This window comes from Tinamus guttatus, unplaced genomic scaffold, assembly GCF_059628265.1.
Source record: "Tinamus guttatus ecotype Peru unplaced genomic scaffold, ASM5962826v1 Tinamus_guttatus_pri_ptg000364l, whole genome shotgun sequence".
NCBI lineage: Eukaryota > Metazoa > Chordata > Aves > Tinamiformes > Tinamidae > Tinamus > Tinamus guttatus.
Window position 1 is genome coordinate 3,301,725 of NW_028288898.1, and position 23,020 is coordinate 3,324,744.

At 55.0% G+C, this 23,020-nt stretch overlaps 1 protein-coding gene across 1 annotated transcript; it reads left to right on the forward strand.

Annotated features, from left to right (window-relative positions):
- Nucleotides 1-354: 354 nt before the first annotated feature.
- KY (kyphoscoliosis peptidase) lies at nt 355-21,211 on the forward strand. Its single transcript, XM_088530193.1, has 14 exons — nt 355-395; nt 1,774-1,823; nt 2,497-2,550; nt 6,360-6,422; nt 7,620-7,682; nt 9,067-9,141; nt 9,405-9,443; nt 10,108-10,158; nt 11,553-11,635; nt 12,012-12,120; nt 15,106-15,223; nt 19,045-19,233; nt 19,694-19,884; nt 20,307-21,211. Exons 1-14 carry the CDS (start codon nt 355-357, stop codon nt 21,209-21,211), a joined length of 2,031 nt encoding a protein of 676 aa, XP_088386319.1.
- The last annotated feature ends 1,809 nt before the right edge of the window (nt 21,212-23,020 follow it).

The window sequence follows — 23,020 nt, forward strand, 5'->3', positions numbered from 1 at the left end:
AGCACAACTAACAAAAATAGGCTATTTTTGAGCCTTGTGCTAGCCTGGGTGCCTCCTCGTTTCCTCCTGGCCAGGTGGGAGCGAGATGAGTTTGGTTTCTGCTGCTCCCAGCCCTCTCCAATGGTACGTTTGCTTTCTGGGGTGTTTCCACATCGGTGGGAAGGGAAAATCCCCGCGTGCGGGCGCCACCCCGGCCGGGCAAGCTGGCCAGCCCTCAGCAAGGCGTGGGCACACAGGGCTGGTGCTCGCGGGGACAAAGATCGGGCACCGGGCGCCTGCTGCCGTTTCCTCCTCGGGCCGCACGCGAGCAAGTGGGGCTGCCGCCCGGCCCGGGCACCCCACGGCGTCACCCGCATGGGCAACGTCCGGAGCTGCTGCGTCGCCTTGGCGAGGAGGTAGCAACACACAGACACATTTTATATATTTATGTTTAAATTTATTTATTTACTTGCAGGAGGGAGGGCGAGCTCTTGGGCAAGCGTTGCTCTCTGACAGGCGACGTGCTTGCTGGTGCATTTCTGAGCTCCTGTGTGCGCTTCCCAAAGCTTCTGCTTTGCTGAGCGTGGCTACTGGGAACAGGTCCCCGAGCAGGCCCTTCGCTGCTCCTATAGCCCTCTATACGGGACACGCAGGACTGCAGTGCTGCAACGGGAATGCAACATCTGCTTAATTCTAAGAGTTGTTCCTCAGAGTTGGGCCTAGCCCTGGTGGCAGCTCCAACCATGGAACAGAGCCCAAAAGCCGGAGTCAGCTCCTTGTGGAGCCCCGGGATCCTGTTACCAGCAGATGCCCGGGCCGCCGCGGCACGCTCACTTGCTGCGGAGGCTGGCACGGCTGCGAGCAGGTGGCCCCGCGGCACCGGGAGCCCCGGGCTCCTGGCCACACGTGTTTCCTGATGGGCCACGCGGGTGCCGGAGCTGCAGCTCGGCCCCGGAGCAGGAGCCGCCGTCCCTGTGCCGGCCGGGCCGTGGGCGGCTCCCAGCGCGGGGATGTTCCTGCAGCCGCACGGCGAGCGTGCCCGCTGCGCAGCGGGGCCGGGCGGCCGTGCCAGCAGCAGCTCCAACTTCCTGGCACGCAGGGAATCCTCGGGCATCGCGTTACGGCCATGTGTCCTTGGCTCATCCCTGTACAGTTGGAAAGCGCTGTAACGGGAGACGCTTCATTGACAGCGCCGCCACGCCGGAGCGCAACTCCGTGGAAAGGCTTCCCTCCCGGGGGGCCCCGAACTGCCCATGCGCCGAACCCCATCCCGGGAGCAGGACGAGGGAGAAGGGGAGCAAGGAGGCCATGCTGTTCTGCTCGCGGTGCTGCAGAACCAGCACCACACGAGCGCGTGGCCCCGGCACGTGGTGGGCGATGTTCCTAGGCGCTGCCGCGATACAAATAAATAACGGCGATAATAATACCCCGGGGGTGCTCGCCAGCACGCCCTGTCACCTGAGCCCGCGCCGGGGCAAAGAGCACCACAGCGGCCGCCCGAGCGCTGCGAGCGATCTGAATCCGCTGACATTTGGCCGGCGGGCGCGCGGGAGGGCAGCGCGGGCAGCTCGCGCGCCCTTGCCCCGCTCTCGCCACCACCTTCCTGTCCTGCCCTGCGTGCGGGGAGCTCGAGAGCTGTGGGGAGAGAAGGTCACAGCACTACTAGTAATAGCGTGTCCCTCGTGGGGACATGTGGGACATCTTTCAGTTACAAAACACTTCTGTCAAATAAAGCGGTCTCAGTTGGAGTAAAATGTGTGTTTCCGTGAGCTAAGGGCCGCGCTCTCCCTACAGGTTGTGCTGCTGCTGCAGAAAGGAAGGGGACAAGGGATCCAATGAACTGAGTAAGTCCCCGCCAGGAGCAGCAGCACTGCTCTAACTCAGCGGGGTCTGTTAGCTCCAAGGGCAGTGCGTGGGGTGGGATGAAGCAGGAATGACCAGCGTTGCCTCCCCAGCTCTGAAACCTCCAGGGGGCTCATTAATAGCATGAACGGTGAAAAAATTCATTGGATGCATCTGGTTCGGAAACGGTGCTGGAGCGAGCAGGCAAAGCAGGAGAGCGCTGCTGGGGTAACAGCCCGTGCGCAGCGCTGCCTCCGGTGCTCCGGCTCGGCAGGAGCCCACCAGCATCGAGCCCATCTCGTTTCCGATGGAAACGCCGAACACAAGCACTGTCCTTGCAAACGTCTCAATGACACGAATAATGTGCCGCAGAGCTGAGGGGGACAAATGCTAAATCCCCGGCTAAGAACAATGCTAATGAAAGCACAGAATTGAAAATTCATTACCTGAGCCTGCTCAGGAGCCATCCTGAGGGACCCTCTCCGGCTTTCTGCGCCGCTTGGGCCCGGCTCCGATACCTAGGCCAATATGCTGGCGCTGATCGTGCTTTATTCCCCCTTATTTCTCCACTTCCTTATCAGAACAGTGTTCTCCTTCACGGAATAAAGCGCTGTGCATCTTGCCAGGCCTGCAGCGCTGTGTCGTAACACTAATATTTGCTTGTGTTTCCAACAGCTCACGTGGATGTAGCACCAGCAACGGGAGGAGACGGCGAGCCCAGCTCCACAGGTGAGCCCTCGGCCTCTCCTGCAGAGAAGTCTTTCGTGGCTGCAGCTCGGGATGCCCCGGCATCCTGCCAGGTCGCTGAGAAGTTGGAGACACCCGTTGGGCTTCTCCATGGCAACCCAAGGCCGTGCCCGGGGCGGGTGCCTCGCGGTGCTCCCGCTGCAGGCACCGTCCGGTCTCTTACGGCTTCCAAGGATGGGCGCGTGAGCCGAGAAGGGCTCTTGGTGCATGGACTAGCTGGTGGCTTCTGCCTAGGGAACAGTGCGTGCCAACGCGGCAGCAAAGTGGGCAGGAGCAGGAGCGATGTGATGTCCCGGGAGCGTGGGAAGGCCGAGTTTCTGAGAGGGATGTGTCTCTGTGCGAGAGGGCTGCTCTCACACCTATTCCTGCCCTAAGTAGATGTAGCATGACTTTTTTCCCCCCTTCACTTCTTCACCCATGTCTCTTAAAACATTTGGGACCATATATCCTGCGCCAGGCGGATTTTGCACTGTTCAGGTTGCCCAGCTTGTCTAAGGACAGTGTTATGATAAGTGGTTAAAGACAAGGCACACTGCACGACCGGTGCCTAATTCAGGTTACAGAGCCACCTTCGCCACTGCTCCCTAGACTGACTGCAGGGTATCCAAAGCCTGAGATTGTCCCTGGAAAAGCCGTGGGAGCCATTTAAAGAGCTGCTCTCGGAGTGCTTTGGAGAGGACGCAACCCTTCCAGGGGCCGATGGCAGCTGGGAGAGCTCCCTGCGCAGTCACGGGGAGGGAGGTCCATCACCCTCACCTCTGTCCCCGGCACGGCCTTCAAAGGATGAGCTATTTGGGGATTATAAAAGGATTAATGCTTTAATGACTGCGCTGAGCCTGGCCAGCAGCGCTCTCCCTGCCTCGAAAGGCCAGTGAGGAAAAGCGAGCCAAGCGGCACGCTGAAGGTCAACCGAGCCGTGCCGCGGCGGACGAGAGCGCGCAGCGCTCGGGCAGCGGCACGCCGAAGCCCGGGGCTGGGACACTTGTGACACCGCTCCACTTCCCACCCGCTGCAGCCAGGAGCAGCCTTGGCCCACGATGAGGCCCAGTGTCGCCGCGTGTTTCACCGGCCCCACGAGCCCACTCGGACATGGGGCGCCCCTGTGCGCTCTCCTGAGCGGTCCTCGCAGGACTGTTGCAGCCACCGCCGCGCTTCCCAGGCAGGAGGATCCCGGGAAACCGAATACAAGGGTTTATAGCTCAGTGGAAAGTTCCACCACCCGCTTAAATCACGGCGCGCAGCTGCTGACACAGCAGAAGGGGTGCAGGGGCTACCACGACGGAGCGACCCAGGGCCGGGATGGGAGCGGCGTCAGAGCCCAGCGGCTTGCACGGAAGAGGGAAGGGAGGCCAGAAGAGCAGATTAAAGCTCATTGGGTCATCAGGGCGCAACTGTAAAGCGGGACATGACGCAAGGCTCAAAGCCCCGGGGCTGACTCGTCATCGAGGAAGAGACCGGTAGCTGAAATTCGGTGGTTGTAAATGCAAAGGAACAGATATGGGAGAAAACAAAACACACAGAAAAGGCCAAAAGTCCAAATTTACACACGTGTGCCCACAAGAACAGCTTCTAAACGGGCTCGGTGCTATGACGGGGCTGTGGTTTCGCTGGGTGCTGCAGGGAGAGGTGCCGGCAAGGAAAGGGTGGCAGCGGCGCTGGGGCCGCTGCGTGAGGCGACAGGTGAGGAGGGCAGCGCGAAAGGCCAGCGGGCAGATGGCGAGAGCACCCTGGAGAAAGTCACTGCGGCCGTAAATCTCGGGGCGCTGGGCCGGAGACAGGCACGGCCCAGGTGGCTGCGAGCGGCTGCCCCCGCTGGGCATCTGTCACGGCCCGGGCGGGAAGGCCACGTTGGGCAGCACCCATGAGAAGGGCTCGTGTCCCCCCCGCTAAAAAGCCACCCTGTGCTGGCCCGAGGCGGCCCCCCAGCGCAGCAGCCACTCCGGGACTGCCGCAGAGCCCACAGGTGCCGCTGGTCCCCCGGGACCCCCGCGCTGGCAGCGCTCGCGCAGGCCCAGGGCCAGCGATAAAATTAGCCGAGCGCCTCGTGCTGGCAGCGCCTGCTGCGAGCGGCTCCCACAGCCGTCCCTGGCCCCCAGCGAGGGCTGGGGGAGCCCCGGGCCGGCCCCGCTTGCGCCTTGTCCCGCTGCGGCCCCCTAACAGCGGCTGCTCGGACCCAACGGGCACAGCCCTGCCGTGCGAGGGGTGTTGACGGCCGCGCCGCACGGGCCCTGCTCCCATCGCGCTGCCCCAGCATCTCCGGGCTTTCCGTGCGGGAGAGAAATCCTTTTAAGGGTTGCTGCAAGCCCCGGGACTGTCGCGGCCCCCCCGGCCGTGCCGCCCGGGGGGATTTGAGCGCGGACAAGTGCGCGGAGCCGAAAGGGCAGCGGCCAGGGGAGGAGGGAGGGAGAGGGGGGAGCACGAACATGAAACGGGACCTCGGCCGCTGCCGCGCGGCTCCTTCCTGCGGGCCGGGAAAGGGATCCCGGGGGCGCTTTCCTCCCGTCACCTCTGCATTAGGGTAGGCTTTGGCAGCGCCCCGATGGTGCAGCTGGCGGGCGTGCGCCGCGGCTCGGCGGCAGCCCCCTCGCCTCTCGCAGGGCCGGCAGCGCACGCAGCGGCTCGCGGGCACCGTAGCAGCAGCCCCGTGCGACGCCCATGGGGACCGTGGAGCTGAGGAGCGACCCCGGCGCGCTCACCATCAACCTGCTCCTCATCGTGCACCCCGAGCGCGCGGCGGGCAAGCCGCGAGCGCACCGCGACAGGCTGCCCGAAAGCAGCGCCACGGCCCCCCGCACAGGTAAAGCCCCGGGGGGCCGCGGGAGGGCGGCGATGGGGACGGCAGCGCAAGAGGGTCGGGGCTTCTCCCCCCTCTCCCCTCTTGGTGTCTCTGCTGCGGGCCGCGTGCTGCGGAAGCCTTGGATTTCAGCCTTCCGCGTGCAAACACCGCTCCGAACCCAACTCCTCGCACAGGCGCCCGGCTCAGCAGCGGGTCGGTGCTGTGGGGGACTCGCTTGGCAGCGAGCGCAGCGGCAGAGCCCCGGAGCGGTGCCCGGCGTGGAGCAAAACGGGGATAAACCCGTGCGGTGCGGAGTGAACCTCGCCTGTGCCTCCGCCAAGCCATTTATAGCCGCAGGCAGCCGGGACAGCGTCCCCCGGCCGCACTGCTCTCCCTCTGGGACCTTCCCAAAGGCTCGGAGCTAGAAGGTAACAGGGAATGTTTCTGCCTTGGCTCTAGAAGGATGGGAAAAGCTCACCCACACAGCAGGTGCAGGCGAGACAGGGCTGGTGCAGGCACAATGCTCCTGCCCTCCCGAGCAGGGCATCCCACAGCCTCTAACCCACACACAAGCCCCGGGAAAGCCACGGGGGCTGCAGGGAGTGCCCTGGCTCCTCTCCTGGGACTTCACACTTCACCAGCTGCAGCAGGAAAGGTGGATCCCGAAGTCATCCCGCTGGGATGGAGCAGGGAAGGATTGAGGGGGGCGCCTGGCCTGCAGCCACCACCGTCACAGCGTTGGTGCAGATCGGACCCCAAGGCTGTGAAGGCCTGGGCGCTGGGGAGGCAGGGCCGTGCCCGCTAAAATGCAGCTTTGCAGAGGAGGAGCGCGGGGGGGGTGACCTAACGCGCGCTCCACAGCACTTCCAGGGATGGTTGTTTCGCCCCCCAGTTGCAGCACAATTCCTGCCCCAAGCTGTGTTTCCTCCTCGGGCCCAGGCCCGCACCGCAGGCTGCTCCAGAAGGAGCGGCCACCAGTCCTGTGTGTGTGTGTGTGTGTGTCTGTGTGTTACAGGTTTGCAGGAGGATGGAAATGGAAACAACAGATCTCAGCTGCCGAAGGGGAGAGAGCGCAACGGTACGTGGCCTCAGGGCCCCGCGCACAGAGCCTCCAGAGCTGCCGTGTAGCTTGCGGTGGACCTGCCGCGGGCAGGAAGCGCTTGGCTTTTCCGCCCCTCTGTGCACTGGTCCTGTGCTCATCCCTGCCCCTCAGCCGTGCGGTTCAGGTCGCGCACAAGGAAAGAGGCGGCTGCTGGTGCTGAGCGTCCCCCTCGGCCATCCACGGGGAATGACAACTCCCAGGGAAGGGAGTCGGGCCGGCACGCTCGCCGCTCGCTCTGCTAAGGGCAATGCGACGTCTGGCAGGGCACAGAGAGAAAGCCAGAAGCCGCTGCATTAGGATAAGCACATCAGTTAGGGCTAATAGGCCCAAGCAGCTGATTCCAACTACCCCGCAGTGGCGCTTGGCTTCCCCAGCACCAGCCACACAAGCCGGGCCACGACCCGCGCACTGCTGGGCAGGTCCCTGCTCTGTGGCCCTCTGAGAGCAGTGGCAGCCACAGAAAGCTCCCAAAGCGAGCGAGCGAGCACTGGCAGCAAAATGCAACTTACTCTTAACCAATCTGATGGTGGCAGACAGCAGATAACAATTTCTTAATCCTGCGAAGCAGAGAAATATCCAGCTCTGCAGCCTCCGGCACTCTCAGGAGGGGCTGAGGCTCCACTGCAGAGCCGGAGCTGGAGCATCCATTAGGAGCGTAGGACAGGACCAACTACCTCCTATGCAGGACTAATGGCGGCAGCGCGAGTATTTAGTGCCTGTCTGCATACAGGAGGCTTTTCCTGCAGCTTTGCCTTAGGCACTGCTTAAATCCCCTTGAGGATGGCTAAGCAATCCTGATGTCAAAAACCCAGGCAGCGCTCTCGATCCTCTAGCACCACAGGGGTTAATAAATTCACCTTTAATCAGCCGCGTTAGCATCTTGATGAAGCCCCTGACGCCGCCGAGCAGCTGGTGCTGCTGCAATATTTACAAACTGTATTGCATAAGCGGGCCCTGCGCCGCGCTGCCAGCACCAGGCCGCTGCCCCATGCTGGGCCGCGACACCTCGGCACTCGCGGGCCTCATCCTCCCCACGGCCACGGCCGTATGTGGCCTTCGGGTTGAGCTACCAGGAGGAGGCTCCTTGCACCGGTCCCTTGCAGCTGGCAGCCGCTCCGGGCTCGTCTGTCACCCGCCCCGAGACACTGACGTGTTTTTTTCTCATCCAAGCAGGCCAGCAAGTCCCCCGGGAGGCCTGCAAGCCAACACAAGCCCTTACTTCTCACTCCAATGAAGGTGAGCAGCTTCTCAGGACTTCTCAGGGCCCAGTGGTCCTGGAGCACTCACTTTTCCACTGCCACCATGACCACGAGGACGCAGCAGAGGTGTCACCCGAACAGCAAGCGCTTCCGCGCCTGGTCGTGGCGGCACCTTCACCTCTTGCAGCAGGAGCACCTCCCGTTCCAGCTCCTCCGCCGCTCGCGCTCTGCGGCTTCCCGCCAAGCAGAACTTGATTGGGAAGAGTAAAAAAGCGTTAGGAAAACATCAGCAACCATTTTGTGCCATTAGTTTTTGAAGCAGACAGATGTAGCGCTTAGAAAAATGCCTGCGGGCTTATTTCGTAGGATTTATCAAATGTTTTTTAAGCTTACTAGAAAAAAAATGCATTCCTCACTGTTAAATCTGTGGGGTTTTTTGTTTTTTGTTTTTTTTTGGAAACGAGACATTTTAATTCATGAGCGAAAAAGAGAGAGTGGAAGTCAGCAAGAAACTCCACAAAAACTTAAAAATTAAATTAATCTTGGAAAATGACAACGGGCATGCTTGAGAACAAAAGGGTTGAGAAAATCATCCCAGAGGCCTTCAAGGAACACCTTGCTTTGCCTCAAAACTAACTAGCCAGCTCTAATCCTAACACCATGATGGCTGCAAGCACCCAAAAACTGGAGCCAAGCTCCAGGATATAGAGGGGTTTTACGGTTTGTAGAATTTTTCTTTGATTCTGCTGATGATGCTGATGAAATGGTGTCAAGCTTTTGTACCTAATCATGAGAGACACAAAACTTCTTTTGAAGTAAAATCCTGAGCAATAGTTATTTTTTGGTGAAAGGGCAGATTCCTACCCAGTTAGCTGAGTCCAAGAACTGAGTTTTATGGAAAACCCCAAATGTCACGAGACTCTCAATGAACCTGCAAGCACAAACAAGTGCAGATCGATGGCAGTCCCAGGGTGCAGGAACATCTTGACCTCTGGTCTCCAAACCAATCTGATCCAAAACAAGGAGGCCACAAGCGTACCGGAGTCCTCCAGTGAAACCTGGAGATTTAAAAGAATATTTCTAAAATAAGTGACCAAAGATGCTGTCTCTTTTAAAAAGGTCCAGAAGTTCTTCCAAGGTACCACGTAACTTTTTCTCTCCCCTTCTAACTCTCTCCCATTTTCAGAATGAAACTTTAAATGAGAGACCTCCTCGAGGTTCCTCACGAGATTCTCTGCCTCTGGGCCGTGAACGGTGCAGCTTCCTCGGGGCCCAAATGCTTCTGCCCTCGGATGAGGCCTTGTCTGCTAGATGCAATAGCCCGTCCAGATACTCCAGCATCCCAAGTTAAACCCCCTTGCGTCTTCTCCAAGTCTCCTTAATCTCTTCTTCCTTATCGAGCTTCTCGTTGCTCCTTGCAGGAACACAGGTGACAGTGGAGATCCACCCCAGAGACACCACCCCGCAGCTCATCAAGAAACTCTCCGTTGGAAAAGGTAGAGCCCAGCACTGCATGTGGTTGTAGCCAAGTGATGGCCGAGTGTGTTGTGGGCTCTCAGAACGACCCCATGACAAAGATGGTGCCTGTGGACAGGTCCATAGACACAACGTCCTTCCAAGGACAGGCCAAGCCCTCTTCCCCTTGCAGAAGGGGCAAGGCCGAGCGGCCTCCAGGAGCTTGAGGGGCTGCTCAGGAGGCCACTTCCCCACTGCATGGGTTGCCACAACCTTGCAGTCGTCTAACCCAGCTCTGTTGCAGGTCTCCGGAAGGCCAGCCTGAGAGGCCAGGACAACAGAGGTGAGGTTGCTTCGCCACGGTGCGTCCCTCCTCCTCCTCCTCCTCCTCCTCCTGCTCCCCTGGGGCCTGGCATCTTGAAGCTCTTGGGAAGCTGCCAGCAGCCCCGGTCAGAGGCTGCCCAGAGATGGCCACGTGCCCGCTCTGCCCGTCAGGCAGATGCAGCTGCACCCAGCCAAAGCAGGACCTCGAGGAGCAGCTGGTGGTGACAGCAACCCCCTTCTGAGTCCGGGGCGGGAGGATCTTCTCCAATGGCGCTGGGATCACACGGGTGGTGACAGGCCGGAGGCTGCAGCGTCCCTCAGAAATCCCTCCAGCTGCTGCGGGGCTCTCTGTACAGTTATCGTCTGACCGGAGCTCTGCTCTCTCCGCGCTCTGCTCAGTTCTTCCATGCCATGAGCACTTTGGCCCAGTGCTAAACAGGGGTCTGGTGTCCCTAGCCTGGGGCTAGAACAGGAGAGGTCTGACTGCTTGGGAATGTGGCATCCGCAGGGACCGCGGGACAGCGGGGAGGGGATCCAGGAGCCTTTCTACCCTCTGTGCCCGCTCTCCCCAGCACGACCAATTTGCAGGTCCAAGCACAAGCAAGCGAGCACAGGAAAACCTGAATCCCAACTTCTTCCACCCAACCAAAATCAGTTATTTTTACCTGTCTCCCCTTTGCCAGGTTTCCAAAAGACCGAAGCCCCACGCCCGCCGAGTGGGAAAGACCTGCACGGTAACTATTGCAATGCCACCGGCACGGGTGGGACAACGTGGGGCAGCCCCAGCAGGGAAGCTGTCAGCCCTGCAAGCAGACCTTGCTCTGCTCCAGCCCCAGACCAAAGCGCATCGCAGAGCGATTTAATTTCCATCATCGCAAGCGTGTTCCGCTTCCCGATCCTGTTTGCCTGGGGGGCAAGAGAGGATGGTTTGGGGAACATCACGCCCACTCTAGATGTTCCCCAGGCTCTCCCCATCCGAGGAAGGCTAATCTGCAAGTGGGCATGACGCATGTTTTCTGAGCACCACGGCAATAGCGTAAGAGTGCCCGAGTTATGGTGAACCCACATCTGCAGGGAGCCTTAGCGGCTCTAACCTGACAAAGACTAAAACTGACAACCAATTTTAAAAATCCATCTAGTTCCCAAAAGGCAAAAAGTAATTTTTGGAGCAGGATAGAGTAGGAACCTTTAAACGTGTAAATCTGCTTTATCTCTCCTTAGGTCAGCGCAATATCCCTTTTCTGCGAAAACCGAGCTAAACAAGCGAGCGTGTTACGGAGCCGGATGCCGCGCGCTCACCCCGCGTTTTGGCAGGCGGGCACCTGCCCGGCGCGGGGCAGGACGGGACAGCAGGTGCTGGTCACCTGCGTCCTAAAGGGCAGGCTTCAGCAGCGCCAGGACACGGCCGCACGGAGCCGAGGGCGCTCGCGCCAGCCAGGCTTGCAGCTCCCCTAATCCCTCCCTGGGGCAGGGGTTTCCGAGAAGAGCGAGGCTCGGATTAGCAGCGTGCGCAGGGGCTGCCAAGGCGCAGGGGGAAGGCGCTAGGACGGGGACGTGTCCCCTTCTCCCCGGCACCCATCGCTAAGCAAGCAGCGGCTCTACGAGCACCATCCAGCCACCCTTGTAGCTCTCCGGAGTCACACAGCACCACTTTGGTTTGATGAGCTCTTTTAAATCCTTGTTTCCTGAGAAATAACTGCTCTACAGCTACCTTGAAAAACGTCTTTGGTGCTAAGTGGCTTTGGCAGCGCATAGCAGGGGAGAGAGCTGTAGAGCTCAATTCTTGCTAGCTCGGAAGAAACGGGAGCGCTGTGCAGCGTGCAGGCCGGGGGCACATCCAGCTGATCCATCTGTGCACCAAGCTGCAGCCAGAAGGCACCTACACGATATAGTCTGGGATTTTTAGTCTGGGTCATACGAGCTAGGCAGGATGAGCCCTGCTTTGCACGCACCTGGCAAGGAAATTTTATGGGTGCTCCTGTGTCCCCTGCTTCTTAGCCGCCCCGGGCTGAGGGACAACAGTGCTGGAGGTCAGACACGAGGCAGGACGCTGTGATGTGTCCCCTCGTTGCAGTGCTCAGCCAGGAAAAACTCCCCTCGAGACAATAAATAACTTGTTTCTTCGCAGCATATCCGTGGGACAAATCCTCTCTGAAATCCATGCCCGTAGACCTGCAGCAATTTGAGAAGCTGGATGCCTACGCGCTAAAAGTAAGTGGTGCTTTTGCCTCCGTCCTGCTCGTAGCGCTCGCTCCGCTGGGGCCGTTCCTCAAGACCTTGCTACAAGCACTAACGTCAGCTCCATCTGAGCTACTGGCCAAGTGCCTCAAAGTCCAGGGCAAAAAAAAAAAAAAAAAAAACCACCACAAACATTTCTGTGCGTACATCAGCAAAAGAGGTCCCACATCGGGAGGAAAACTAAGACCCAAAATATTTCTTGCCTGAAGTGTGGAATTACAGCTTTGTATTTCTATTATTAGTGAAGCTCAAGTGCTGGCCGGGGTCCTCCTCGTGGTAGCGGGAGGAGGGCAGATCCGCTGCACTGTTTCCTCATGGCAATCTTGCAACTCTTCCTCCGTGCAAACAGGTAAACGTCAAGAACAGCGTGGAGGACCTCGTTACGGCCCTGCTTAAACAAGCCCGGACAGACCTGGAGAAAGTGCGAGCCATTTGGATGTGGATATGCCACCACATAGGTAGGCTGGGATCTTGGGCTGGCAGATCCTCGCTGTAGATAATGCTATTGCTGTTGCTGTCACTGCTGTTTACTCCATGTCGTGTGCGTAGGTTCACACGAGGACACGCAGTGGGTGGAAGGAGGCTTGTACACACGTACATCCAGAAATACATTCAGGGGTTACTTACCATCACCATTTCCATACTCCTGCTTCTAGCGCTTCCAGGTCCCACCAGGTTTGTCCGGGCAGGATTCCCTTCCGTGCCACAAGCCTGTGACTCCTGCTCGAGTTAGTCAGTAGTGCTACCATATAATTTACTATCATCTAAGCAGCCGGAGCATAAGGCCTGGTGGCCAAGCCCCAGGCTTGGCTGACACATCTGGAGCTCCAGGAGTTTCATTGCCACCACTGTCCTGAACCAACACGTGCCCCACGCGGCATTGCCAGAGCAGCCTGCATGCTGCTGCCTCGCTCCAGGAGGGATTTTCCTGCCTTCTCGGGCTAGGCCTCCCTGGGGTGATTGGCAGTGATGACATTTTTGCTTCACAAATGCCAAAGTGTGTTTTCCCCCATTAATTCCAGGGGAAGAGCACAGCTCTTCTCGCCCCTCGCGCAGTCCCTCCATCCCTGCCCTTGCTCCACACACCGTGCCCGGCCACCTGCCTCTTGGCCCATCACCGTGGCCATCACCATCCACACGCATTTGGGCAAGGATGGACATGGCAGGTGTTTTCCTAGCCCCAGGGCACAGACAGAAGCCGGGCACGGCTCAACACGAGCCAATTTACAACACATATAACCATAAGCCATGCTCGAATCGCTTAAATTACAATAAATACCCCAAGATGTGGCCAATGCTGGGTCTGCTGAGCTGAGAGCAGCTTTGGTGCAGTGCAGATCACTGACTGCATGGGTCAGACATCAGAAAGCAGAAGAGTGATTTTCGGAAGCACTGCCCTAATCTCACTCCCACTGAGATCAGGAGGAGTTTTGCCAGCAACGGCACCATTAGCGCCGTGAGGTCAGGCCCAGGCAGCCTCAGTCCTGCCCTTAAATTTGCACTCTGCTGATTTTACTGCATTTCACAAAACCGAGAATTTGACTCATCCCCGCACCACACACTGTTTGGCTGCTGATCATTCAGACTGGCTTCATGTTAACTCCTTTCTGGCCATGGCTATCCAGGCCAACAAAATTCATACATATATATATGTGTGTGTATGCATATATTACATATATATATATATATATAAATTAAAAGGTGGGAGGTGAAATAGCCCTAAGTCACCAGAGTCATCCTCAATATCATAGAATCATAGAATCATAGAATGCTTAGGGTTGGAAGGGACCTCTAGAGGTCATCTAGTCCAACCCCCCTGCATACACAGGGACACCTAAAGCACGTGGCACAGGACTGCATCCAAGCGGGTTTTGAAGATCTCCAGAGAAGGAGACTCCACAACCTCTCTGGGCAGCCTGTTCCAGTGCTCTGGCACCCTCACTGTTAAGAAATTTTTCCTTAAGTTCCTATGGAATTTTTGATGTTTCAGTTTCCGGCCATTTCCTCTAGTCCTATCAGTGGCCACCACTGAAAAGAGACCATCCCCGTCCTCTGCACTCCCTCCCTTGAGGTATTTATATACACTGATTAGATCCCCTCTCAGCCTTCTCTTCTCCAGGCTGAACAGGCCCAGCTCCCTCAGCCTCTCCTCATAGGGCAGATGTTCCAGGCCCCTGATCATCCTCGTAGCCCTGCGCTGGACTCTCTCCAGCAGCTCCAATATGGAAGACATCTCCTGAGAAAAAGGGATAAATCAGGCATAAAACAAATAATAGAGCCTTGCCTTAGAGCTAAGACTCTTCCATTTAAGAAGCAGGATTAAATGGCCTATGCTGTCTTGGGAGTCACTCTCTGGGATCTAAGGCTCCTCAGAGAACCCCTAGATCTGCACTCAGAGCCCAGGGCCACCCAGGCTGCTGGCCTGATCGGAACAGACCCGGAATCCACCCACCTATTCTGGTTCTCTGGGTGTCCCTGCTACCCTAACAAGTGTGTTTTGATCTCCCCACAATATTTGTTTTTACACCTTCTGAGTTCCTGTTCTCCGTCCTTGCTGAATGGGTTGACCTCTATTTATGCGCATAGGGAACAAATACAGTGCTAGGAGTTTAAATGTGCTTGAAGAAATGAGCTGTGCCTTACAGGGCTCTGAAGTTATAAACTCCCTGCTAGCTTGGACCTCTTTTCAACTGGGACAGCTGCTGGGCATCTTCTGCCATCCCTTTGAGCTCCATCCTGATTCATATCTACCTCGCTGAAGCAACAGCACTAAAAGAAACACATTTTTATCTATTTTATGCCAGCTAGCATTAAAAAAAAAAGGAGCCAGGACTGTGCAAGCACCTAGCTCAAGCGCTGTTAGCGAAAGCTGCAGGTCTCAAAGCTGCCTCTTCCTCTACCCCAGGAGCCAGCCCTGAGGCTCGTGCTTAGCAGAGCCTGGTAGTTAAGACCAGCAGTGGCAGCACGGCCTCAGAGGTCGAGTGCAGCACGTTCCCGGCTTCCTCCCTCTTCCACAACATGAAGGGAAGGGCGAAGGGGCTGAGGCAGCATTCCTTGTCAGGAAAAAATGCGCTCCTATTTTAAGAGAGAGGTTCCCGACGCAACCAAGGTTGCTAAGTATTGAGTTAACCTTCCCAGACCAGTTTCTCAAGCTGTGTTTGAAGGATCCCTGCTGCGCTGCTGCTTTGCATTCATTCAAAGGGAGATTTCCTAACTTGCCCTGTATTAACGCCCTGCCTGTGCTGAGATACGACTCGCCTACAATAAGCCATTTCAGGTACTTGCCAACCAGAGCCTTTCCAGGTGATTTGTCGTATAAATGTCTTGTTTAAAGTGCGAAAGGCTCAAGGCAGTAACATTAGACAGCAGCGTTGTTGCTGCTGCCGCGCGCCGGCCCTGCTGCCTCGCTCTTGGCTGAGCTTTGGCCTGTGCTCCTCCCGCAGAGTACGACGTGGTGGGCTACCACAACAAGAGCCAGCTGTCGTGCAAGGCCATAGACGTGCTGCACGCGGGGAGGAGCATTTGCGAGGGATACGCCGAGCTCTTCGAGCAAATGTGCAGGTAAATTAAGCTCCAAAACATTCAGAGTTAACAGCCATGGCCATCTCTGCGCGTATTCTGTCTGCCTTCATGCTGCCTAGCGTGACTTCAAGCAGGACTTGGAGCTTGAGCTTCCAAGCCAGGCTGCCAATCCGCAGCAAGTCCCACACAGGTCGATGCTGCTTCTCCTCCGCCCCAGCATAATTTACTTGGTGCCATCTGCCGAGCTTCGCGTCGCATTAACGTAACAGCAGACGCAGACGCGGCGCTCGGGCGGTTACAAGAGGCTCGGCTTTTCCCGTCGAGGGTGAAGGTGAAGATGTGCAAGCAACAAGGAATGCAAACAACAGGGAACGCGGCCACGCAAGAGATGCGGGGTGGCCCAGGAGGAGCTTGCCCAGCTCTCCTGCACAGCCCCTGCTCCCTCCTGCTCTCCTCGCTGCCTTCGGGGCTCCCCGTCTCCACGGCCGAGGTCTCAGTACGTTGGCTTGGAAGAGCCGTGCGGAGCAGCAACCAAGTGGCCCGTCAAGCGTGGGACGAGCATTAGAGGGCTGTCCAGAAGGAGAAGCCTGGATCTGATGGCTGATTTGGGGGAGATTTTCCACTACTAAACAAACAAAATTTGCAGGGAAAAGGCTACATATATGTTTTTACAATATGTGCCAGCTGCTGATATGGTTAAGCACTTCCAGCCAGCACCATTTCCTAATATCTGATCTTGCTTTCCAGAGAGAAAAATAAAGAAAGAAATAGGATCATCAAGTCTGAATTTATAACTGCATCTTAGGAAACAGCAATTAGAAAAAGTCGGGGAAATTAGCATCTGTTCATTAAGGAGCATATGCTTAGTTCATGGATAAAACGTGATCTTTTCAAGGATACTTTTTACTGTCTAAAAACTCTGCTCATTTTACTCTCCTTAATTCCTCAGTTCCAGGATGACTCTTCATTTTGTCATTCAGAAAAGCTCCCAGCCTTCCAATCTATTATTTTGGAGGGGGAAAAAAAAAAGAAAAATATTTATGCCATAGATTCCTCTGCTGGAAAGCTATAAGCAAAGACATCTCATTCGTGCGAGAGGACCCCCTCATTATTTCTTGTTGCACACTGTTCAAGTCTTGTGCTGAGGCTAAGCATAAATGCAGGATGCAAAGAGCTGCCTTCCTATTTAAAGGTTTAGGAGTGGGGGGAAAAAGGGTCTTTTATTTTGCCTTTATTTTTTCCTAGCTCCTGTAGGGGTGACTTTAACCAACAGCTCCATTTTCCAATTGCCAGGAGCCTCCCAAAGTTCCTGCTAAAGTCAGTGGTTGACACTGATGGAGCCCTAATCGAGCTGCTGTTGCAAACAGGACACTGTCACCTCCGGCTGCTGCTCCGGCAGCAAAAATTCCTTCTGATTAGTTCAGAGTTCCGGCAGCGAGGAAAGGTGGGCAGTTATAATGGGCAGCTGGTCACAAAACCTCAGTTTCCAAACATCAGCCCTAGCAGAAATGAACGTAAACAAATTTCGGAGCAGTAGTTTGGGAGCATTTGTCAAAATGTGTCCTCTCAAGCGAGAAGCAGGCTCCAGGAGGCAGCCTGACTGAGGGAATCAAGGAGGGGAAATGCATCGCTTGAGCTCGAGGGACCCCTACATGGACACAGGGGGAACTCGTTAACTCGTAGCTCTGAAGGCAAAGCCACGGTTTGCACTTGCAGGGTTTGAGCATCTTTAGCAGCCGAAGTGGCTGCAGGTGGATCTGGCCACAGAGCAGCTCCTTATCTCCAATTACCTGCAAGTCATCCAGCCTCCACCTCTTCCTGCTTGTGGCCCCTCTGGGGGGAGCAAGTGCCCCTTTCCTTGCGGTCACGGGATCATATGAGTACCCAGCACAAGTAAAACCCTTCCGTCTCCCTCTGGACAAGCCAGAGCTTCAGGCAAAATCAAATCCGAAGCTGAAATCAAAAGGAAGAAGGTGCTGTTGAATTTTAAAGAGACCCTTGCAACAGAATCTAGGTTATTTCCCACTCCTCTAAGCCGGAGAGCAGCTTAGCCTTCAACCGTCCCGGTACACCATACGGACCAGTTCTCCTGCAGCACATGCTTAGGTCATCAGCCATCACCAGATCTCCCTCTTCAAGCATTTCTGTAGATCTTCGTCGACTGTTCTTACAAGGACGTTTTTGGGCTGGGTTTTGGTCCAATACCCTTAACGAGCCTGTTATGAAGATGCTCAACCTTTCTCCTGGGAACTTTGAGCCCATCCAAGACCAAACCACTGATTCAGCCTCACTAACATCAAGTAAGAGCGAAGAGCAGGTCTTGATCCTTAATATTCTACTTGATTACGCACCAAGGAGAATGCCTGGAGGAGCCTGGCAGGATTAGGTGCCAATCCCCAGGGAATTAGTGAGAATTTCATGCTTAGCTCCTGCTAGGCCTCTTTCAAACTCCTAGGATCAAACCTGCCTTAAAACCCCTCGCCTGGCTCCTCTCTCAATCACTCTGTGTAAATCCGAGCTCTCCTCAGTCACACCGGGGAGTTGCTCCAGATTAACTGCCCGGTTCCATCCTAGAATTTGGCTCACGAGGAACCGAGGGCAGGCAGAGGCTGCATGAATGACCCCACTAGCAGGTTTCTCCATGGAATTCCTCCCAGTCTTGGCCTATTCACCTTGAATTCCAAGGCTTGAGTTTAGTACATCTGTAGGTTAGGCCTACGTGACAACCTCCCCTTTAAAGCGGCATCTTCTCCATGGAAAATGAGGTATTCCCTAGGAACACGGCCGCCCTGCGCCTTCCTAGCCAGCGTCTCGGTTATCAGCCCTAGACTTCTCAAAAGTGCCTGGCACCAGCCAAGCATCTGCCCGTCGCTTCAGAGCGCGCTACTTGTCTTCCCCATTCGCATCGCCTTTCTTCACACCGCGTCAAACCCACATTTTGCAGATAAACTTGCTCTGCACAGTTTATTACTTGAGAGCTGTTCCATTTAACACACTTCTCAATGAAGCAGGAAAGAAAAAATATCAGTGCCATCCTACATGGAACAATCCTCTAAGCGAAGCAAATTTAGACCAGCGCTGAAATAAGATGCCAACGTTGGAATCAAGCGCTCTCAGCTGCAGAGGGCTTATTAACATGCTGCTTGTTTAAATACTGTTTACACATCAGCAGGCATTCACAACAGAAAATAATGAGACTTTTGTTATGCTCTGGGAAAGCGCAGGCTCACTCTTGAAGGAAGCTAAACCAGCACCTACAGTGCGGTGAGGTCTCGGGTCTTAGTCGCTGGAGTCGAACGTCTGGGCCCACCATTTCAGAGAGCACGAGCGAGCACACACACACCCTCATTTGGGAATTACATGGGCTAATTGTGGACGGCGTTGATGGGATTCCACCGAGCGACAAGATGAAAAGCAGTTCAGCACATGTTGTCATCTTCCTCCAGGAATCTTGGAAGGAGATGGGCCTGGAGTCTTACACCCTGGACAGCCAGCAAAAAGCCAGTGCAGATATTGGTATGAGAAGAAACCCTGCACAAAGTACAGAGATTACCATATCAAGAATGAGTGTCCCACTTAACAGGAAGGTTTCCACAGATTAGAACACGGAATAACCTGGACATCTAGTTTGTCACCAGAGTCAAGGGGTCGAGTTTTCAGAAAGAATTACGCTTGTGTACTTAGACATTTAAAGGCCCTAGCTCCCTTGAAGCTCAGCTTCAAATTATGGACCTGGCCCCAGTTGACTACAGAATTGAAGTTCTACAAAAGTGCTGGTTTTGCTCCTCACGTCCTTCCACAGAAGTACCTTAATGGCTTAAAATAAAAGTCTCCCGCTACATCTTACTGTTTCCTCTCAGCATTGCAGGAATCCAGTGCATGAAGCTGTCGGGCTACTCTAAGGGCTACGGCTACAAGATGGGGCAGACCTTTACCGGGGACTCTGACCATGCCTGGAACGCCGTCTATCTCGAGGGAAGGTGGCACTTACTCGACAGCACCTGGGGAAGTGGTTCCGTGGACGATTCCTTCACCAAGTTCACCTTCAGGTAAAGGACCAATCTCTGTGTTAACACACAAACCTACCACAAACAAAGGGGGAGGGAAGGCTGGTGGGTGAAGAACAGGCAGTGCCAAATTTTAGGCCCCACAGCAAGACCCAAAGCCCTGAGCAAGGCATCCCGGCTGCCTCCTCGGGGGATGGAGGGTGTTCCTAAAGCTACCTAAGGGGTTGCCCCACACTTAAACAACAAGCCCAGCCTTTCTGCAGGAGCACATGGTAGCAGGGGGTAGCAGAAACACCCTGGTTTTATCCAAAAAGTCATCTTTTCCTCAGATATGGAAGACCAGAACTGAGGTTCCTCCTCTGCCTGGAGGGATTTTAAACTCTCGGACTCTGAGCAGACAAAAAACACTCCAGTTTCCTCCCCTTGAAACCACCACTACTTGCCAGCAGCACTGGCTATTTATAGTCCCTCCGTTTCCTTTAATCTCTTCCTCTTGTTGCAGGTACAATGAGTTTTATTTTCTGACCCACCCGGCTCTATTCATTAACAACCACTTCCCGGACAACAGTAACTGGCAGCTTCTTAAACCAACTCTGGCGCTGAAAGATTTCGAGCGCAACATGCTGCACAACAGCAACTTCTACACGCTGGGCCTGCTCACCGCACACCCAGCAACGGGGATCATCCACACAGGTAACGGAGGGGAGGCTGCACGTGCCCTCGGGGTAGCGCTGAGCCTGACACGGACCAGCATCGTGTTAGTGGGTTGCCAGCACCACACCTGGGCTCTTGGGTAGAGGAGGGTCAAAGGTTTTGCTTGGTCACTTGCTTTTAAGCTGAAAAAAACCTGCTGTGGCCCCCGGGCCAAAGAAAGACTCAACCATAACATCAGTATCATTATGGGGAAATTAGACACGTCTGTATTTTGCAATTTGAGATGGCCTGGGTTGAGCAAAAGCCGCTCTTCACCTTGCAGTTGCTGAAGGATGCTCACTGAAGGGGACAGTTGACAAGCTGTGGCCATTTTCCAATGAGGGAAGTGGCAATTCACTGTGACACGTTAGTCTTCTAGAGGAAAACTCCCACGGATTTTCTTTCTCTCTTGTATTTCACAGAGAACGGAAAAGCAGCCATCTCGGTGGATTCCCGTTCCTCCATGCTGTTTTCCTTTAAGCTGAGGGGAATACAGGAGCACGGTTTAATGACTTTGAAAAAACACGGAATGAGCCTGGAAATCTACCCCCAGAAGACAGGCAGTCACAAGCTGCAGATCTTTGCCAAGCCCTCCAAGGCCCCTGACGATGTCTACAACTGCGTGTTAGAGTATGTCATAGAGTGCAAGTCCGTGGACAAGAGCGCGCGCTTCCCGAAGGACCTCCACCAGCCCGTTGGACCAAGCTGGTTCTCGGAGCGGCAAGGGTTCCTGCGGCCGTCGCACCCGGACCCCATCATCCACACCAACGACGGGCGCTGTTCCCTCACCTTCACCCTGGGCAAGGACATAAGCGTCTTGGCCTCGCTGCACTCCGATAACAGCAGCCTCACGGAGGACGCGAGGCGGCGGCACATCATGCAGATCCGCCGGGGGAACCAGATCGAGCTCAAGATCCACCTCCCCCACGCAGGGGACTTCGTTCTGGAAATCTACGCCAAGAAGAAGTCGGATCCTGGCAACTACGACTACGTCTTCAACTACCTCATCTCGTGCCTGAACACGGAAGTCAAGTGGCCGGCCTTCCCACAGAGCTACAGCAAGTGGGCGGAAGACTACGAGGTGGTGGAGCCGCTCTCGGGCCTGCTGCCGGCCGGGCGCAACGTGCAGTTTAAGCTCAAGATGCACGGGATCGCCAAGGTGCTCGTGCAAGCCGAGAGCACCTACCCGCTGACGCCGAGCAGAGACGGCTACTGGCAGGGCACCTGCAACACGTCTGGCTGCGCAGAGGTGTTCGTGATGGTGCACGAGAACGCCAACCACAGCTTCTATTCACACGTGCTCAAATACGAGGTGGAGTCCCAGTAACGCTCTCCCTCATCTATCACCCACCTGCACGAACCGACGTCTTCAACGTGCCTGGAACCCACACGGCTTCGTGGCATTCTTAGCTGTCTCCATCGGATTTGTTCGTTCAACAAATGCAGAGCGATTCTTGCATGGTCTTCGCGAGACCGACGGCTCCGAGAAGTTCAAACAAGCAAAATTCTAACTGTTATGGAAGGACTGTCAGCAGAAGTTCACTAAAACACCACCTATTTTTCATAATACTGTTCAAATGAGGTTGCTGAGGAAAACAACCTGTCTGTAGGCCATTAATTATCAGCAGTTGTTACTAGTTCCAAATTATGGACCATAAGAAAAGTCTTATTATGGCTACTACAAGAAGAATCCAACTAGTTAGGCAGCAGAATGAAAAAAACACCCTATATTTTTGGGCAGCAATGTAGGACATGAGGAATTTAAGAATATTTAAATTGTGTTTCTGTTTATCTTTAGTCTAGTTGCAAAATACATCCTAGAAGAGAGAAACACTAGGAAGAAGACACACGATGCAAAGTTTTCTTGTGCACTTAATTGTCTTACAAATTTAAGTGATATTGCAAAATGACTTTTTATGCTGAATCTTAAATCCAATAAACAAAATTTTTACCTTTTTATATTAGTGTATTTGAATTGTAAACACTATTCCTGCAATATCAATACTATGATCGTATCTCGAGCATAGAGGTGCTTCCAAAACGAAAACTACAAATGGAGAGTAAAGTTCTCAAAAAAAAAAAAAAAAAAAAAAAAGTCCTTAATCCAATTCATCTGTGCAAGACTGGAATTAATGAACCCAAGGGGTTACAGAATAGCAGGCTGAGTGACATCATTTTCATGGAGAAAGTTCTTTTTGGTGCCCTAGCCTTGGAAGAATACACCTGAGACAGGGGTGGGCTTCTAGTGTGAACCTCACCTGTGTTACAAGCCATAAAATCAAGCAACGGTTTCATACGAGATCCAGATGTCCGTAAGCGCTACCCCAAGGGATATTCTGTTTGCACTTGAATATAAAATAAATCTGTTATGCTTCTGCATGATGTTTCATTGATCAAATGATACAACGGCCTCTTCATGACATGTTTTCCTTGCACCAGTAAGGGCACTGCCTGTAGTCACTGCCTCCCAAGTTGCTCGCCCTACCCCAGAATCCAGTTCTTAAGGAAGTTGGTAATTGTGCGAGGAAGCCAGAGCCATACCGAAGGGGCAGAGCTTGCAGAATGGATAAAGATGACAGGTAAAGAACAGAACAGGTAAAGGCAAAAAAAAAAAAAAAAAAAAAGAGTTTTAAGTAAAACTACCCCAGCACGCTCCATCCCCTGGACAGCAGCACGTGCTGGGCAGCACAGATACGGATACCAGAAGCAGCTCGGGGTATTTTGCTTGCCCGGGACCATGATGGTGAGAGCAAATCTCCTCCGCGAGCACAGCCAGCCTTCATTTATTTTGAGGAATTATTTTTTCTCTCTGGATCTCCTGTTCGGATCAAGGAGGACAGAGATCCGGGCCAGTTCCCTGCTTACAGGCCAAGCCGCCCCAGCCACACACTTCACTCCACGCAACAGGGAGGGAGAGGGGGGCAGTCCCATGCGAGGGCTGCACAACCAAAGGGAAGCTCCTCCACGGAACAGGGGTACGGCTACAAGTCACCCGCTCACTCACGGGCACACGGAGGTGACTGGACGAGCAGATGGATCTCCAGCTCTCCCTTGCACTGGTTCTCCAACGTTGGATGCTTGTTTGGCCACGTTGGCGTCCCGTGTCCTCAGAGCTGCAACCACAGCGACGGGCACC

What these genes read in the sequence shown, in the direction of transcription:
- KY (XM_088530193.1), top strand. Translation starts at nt 355, where the DNA reads ATGGGCAACGTCCGGAGCTGCTGCGTCGCCTTGGCGAGGAG. An exon ending in GAAGGGGAGAGAGCGCAACG is followed by an intron (nt 6,423 to 7,619) that starts GTACGTGGCCTC and finishes TCATCCAAGCAG; the next exon opens with GCCAGCAAGTCCCCCGGGAG. An exon ending in CTCTTCGAGCAAATGTGCAG is followed by an intron (nt 15,224 to 19,044) that starts GTAAATTAAGCT and finishes GTTTCCTCTCAG; the next exon opens with CATTGCAGGAATCCAGTGCA.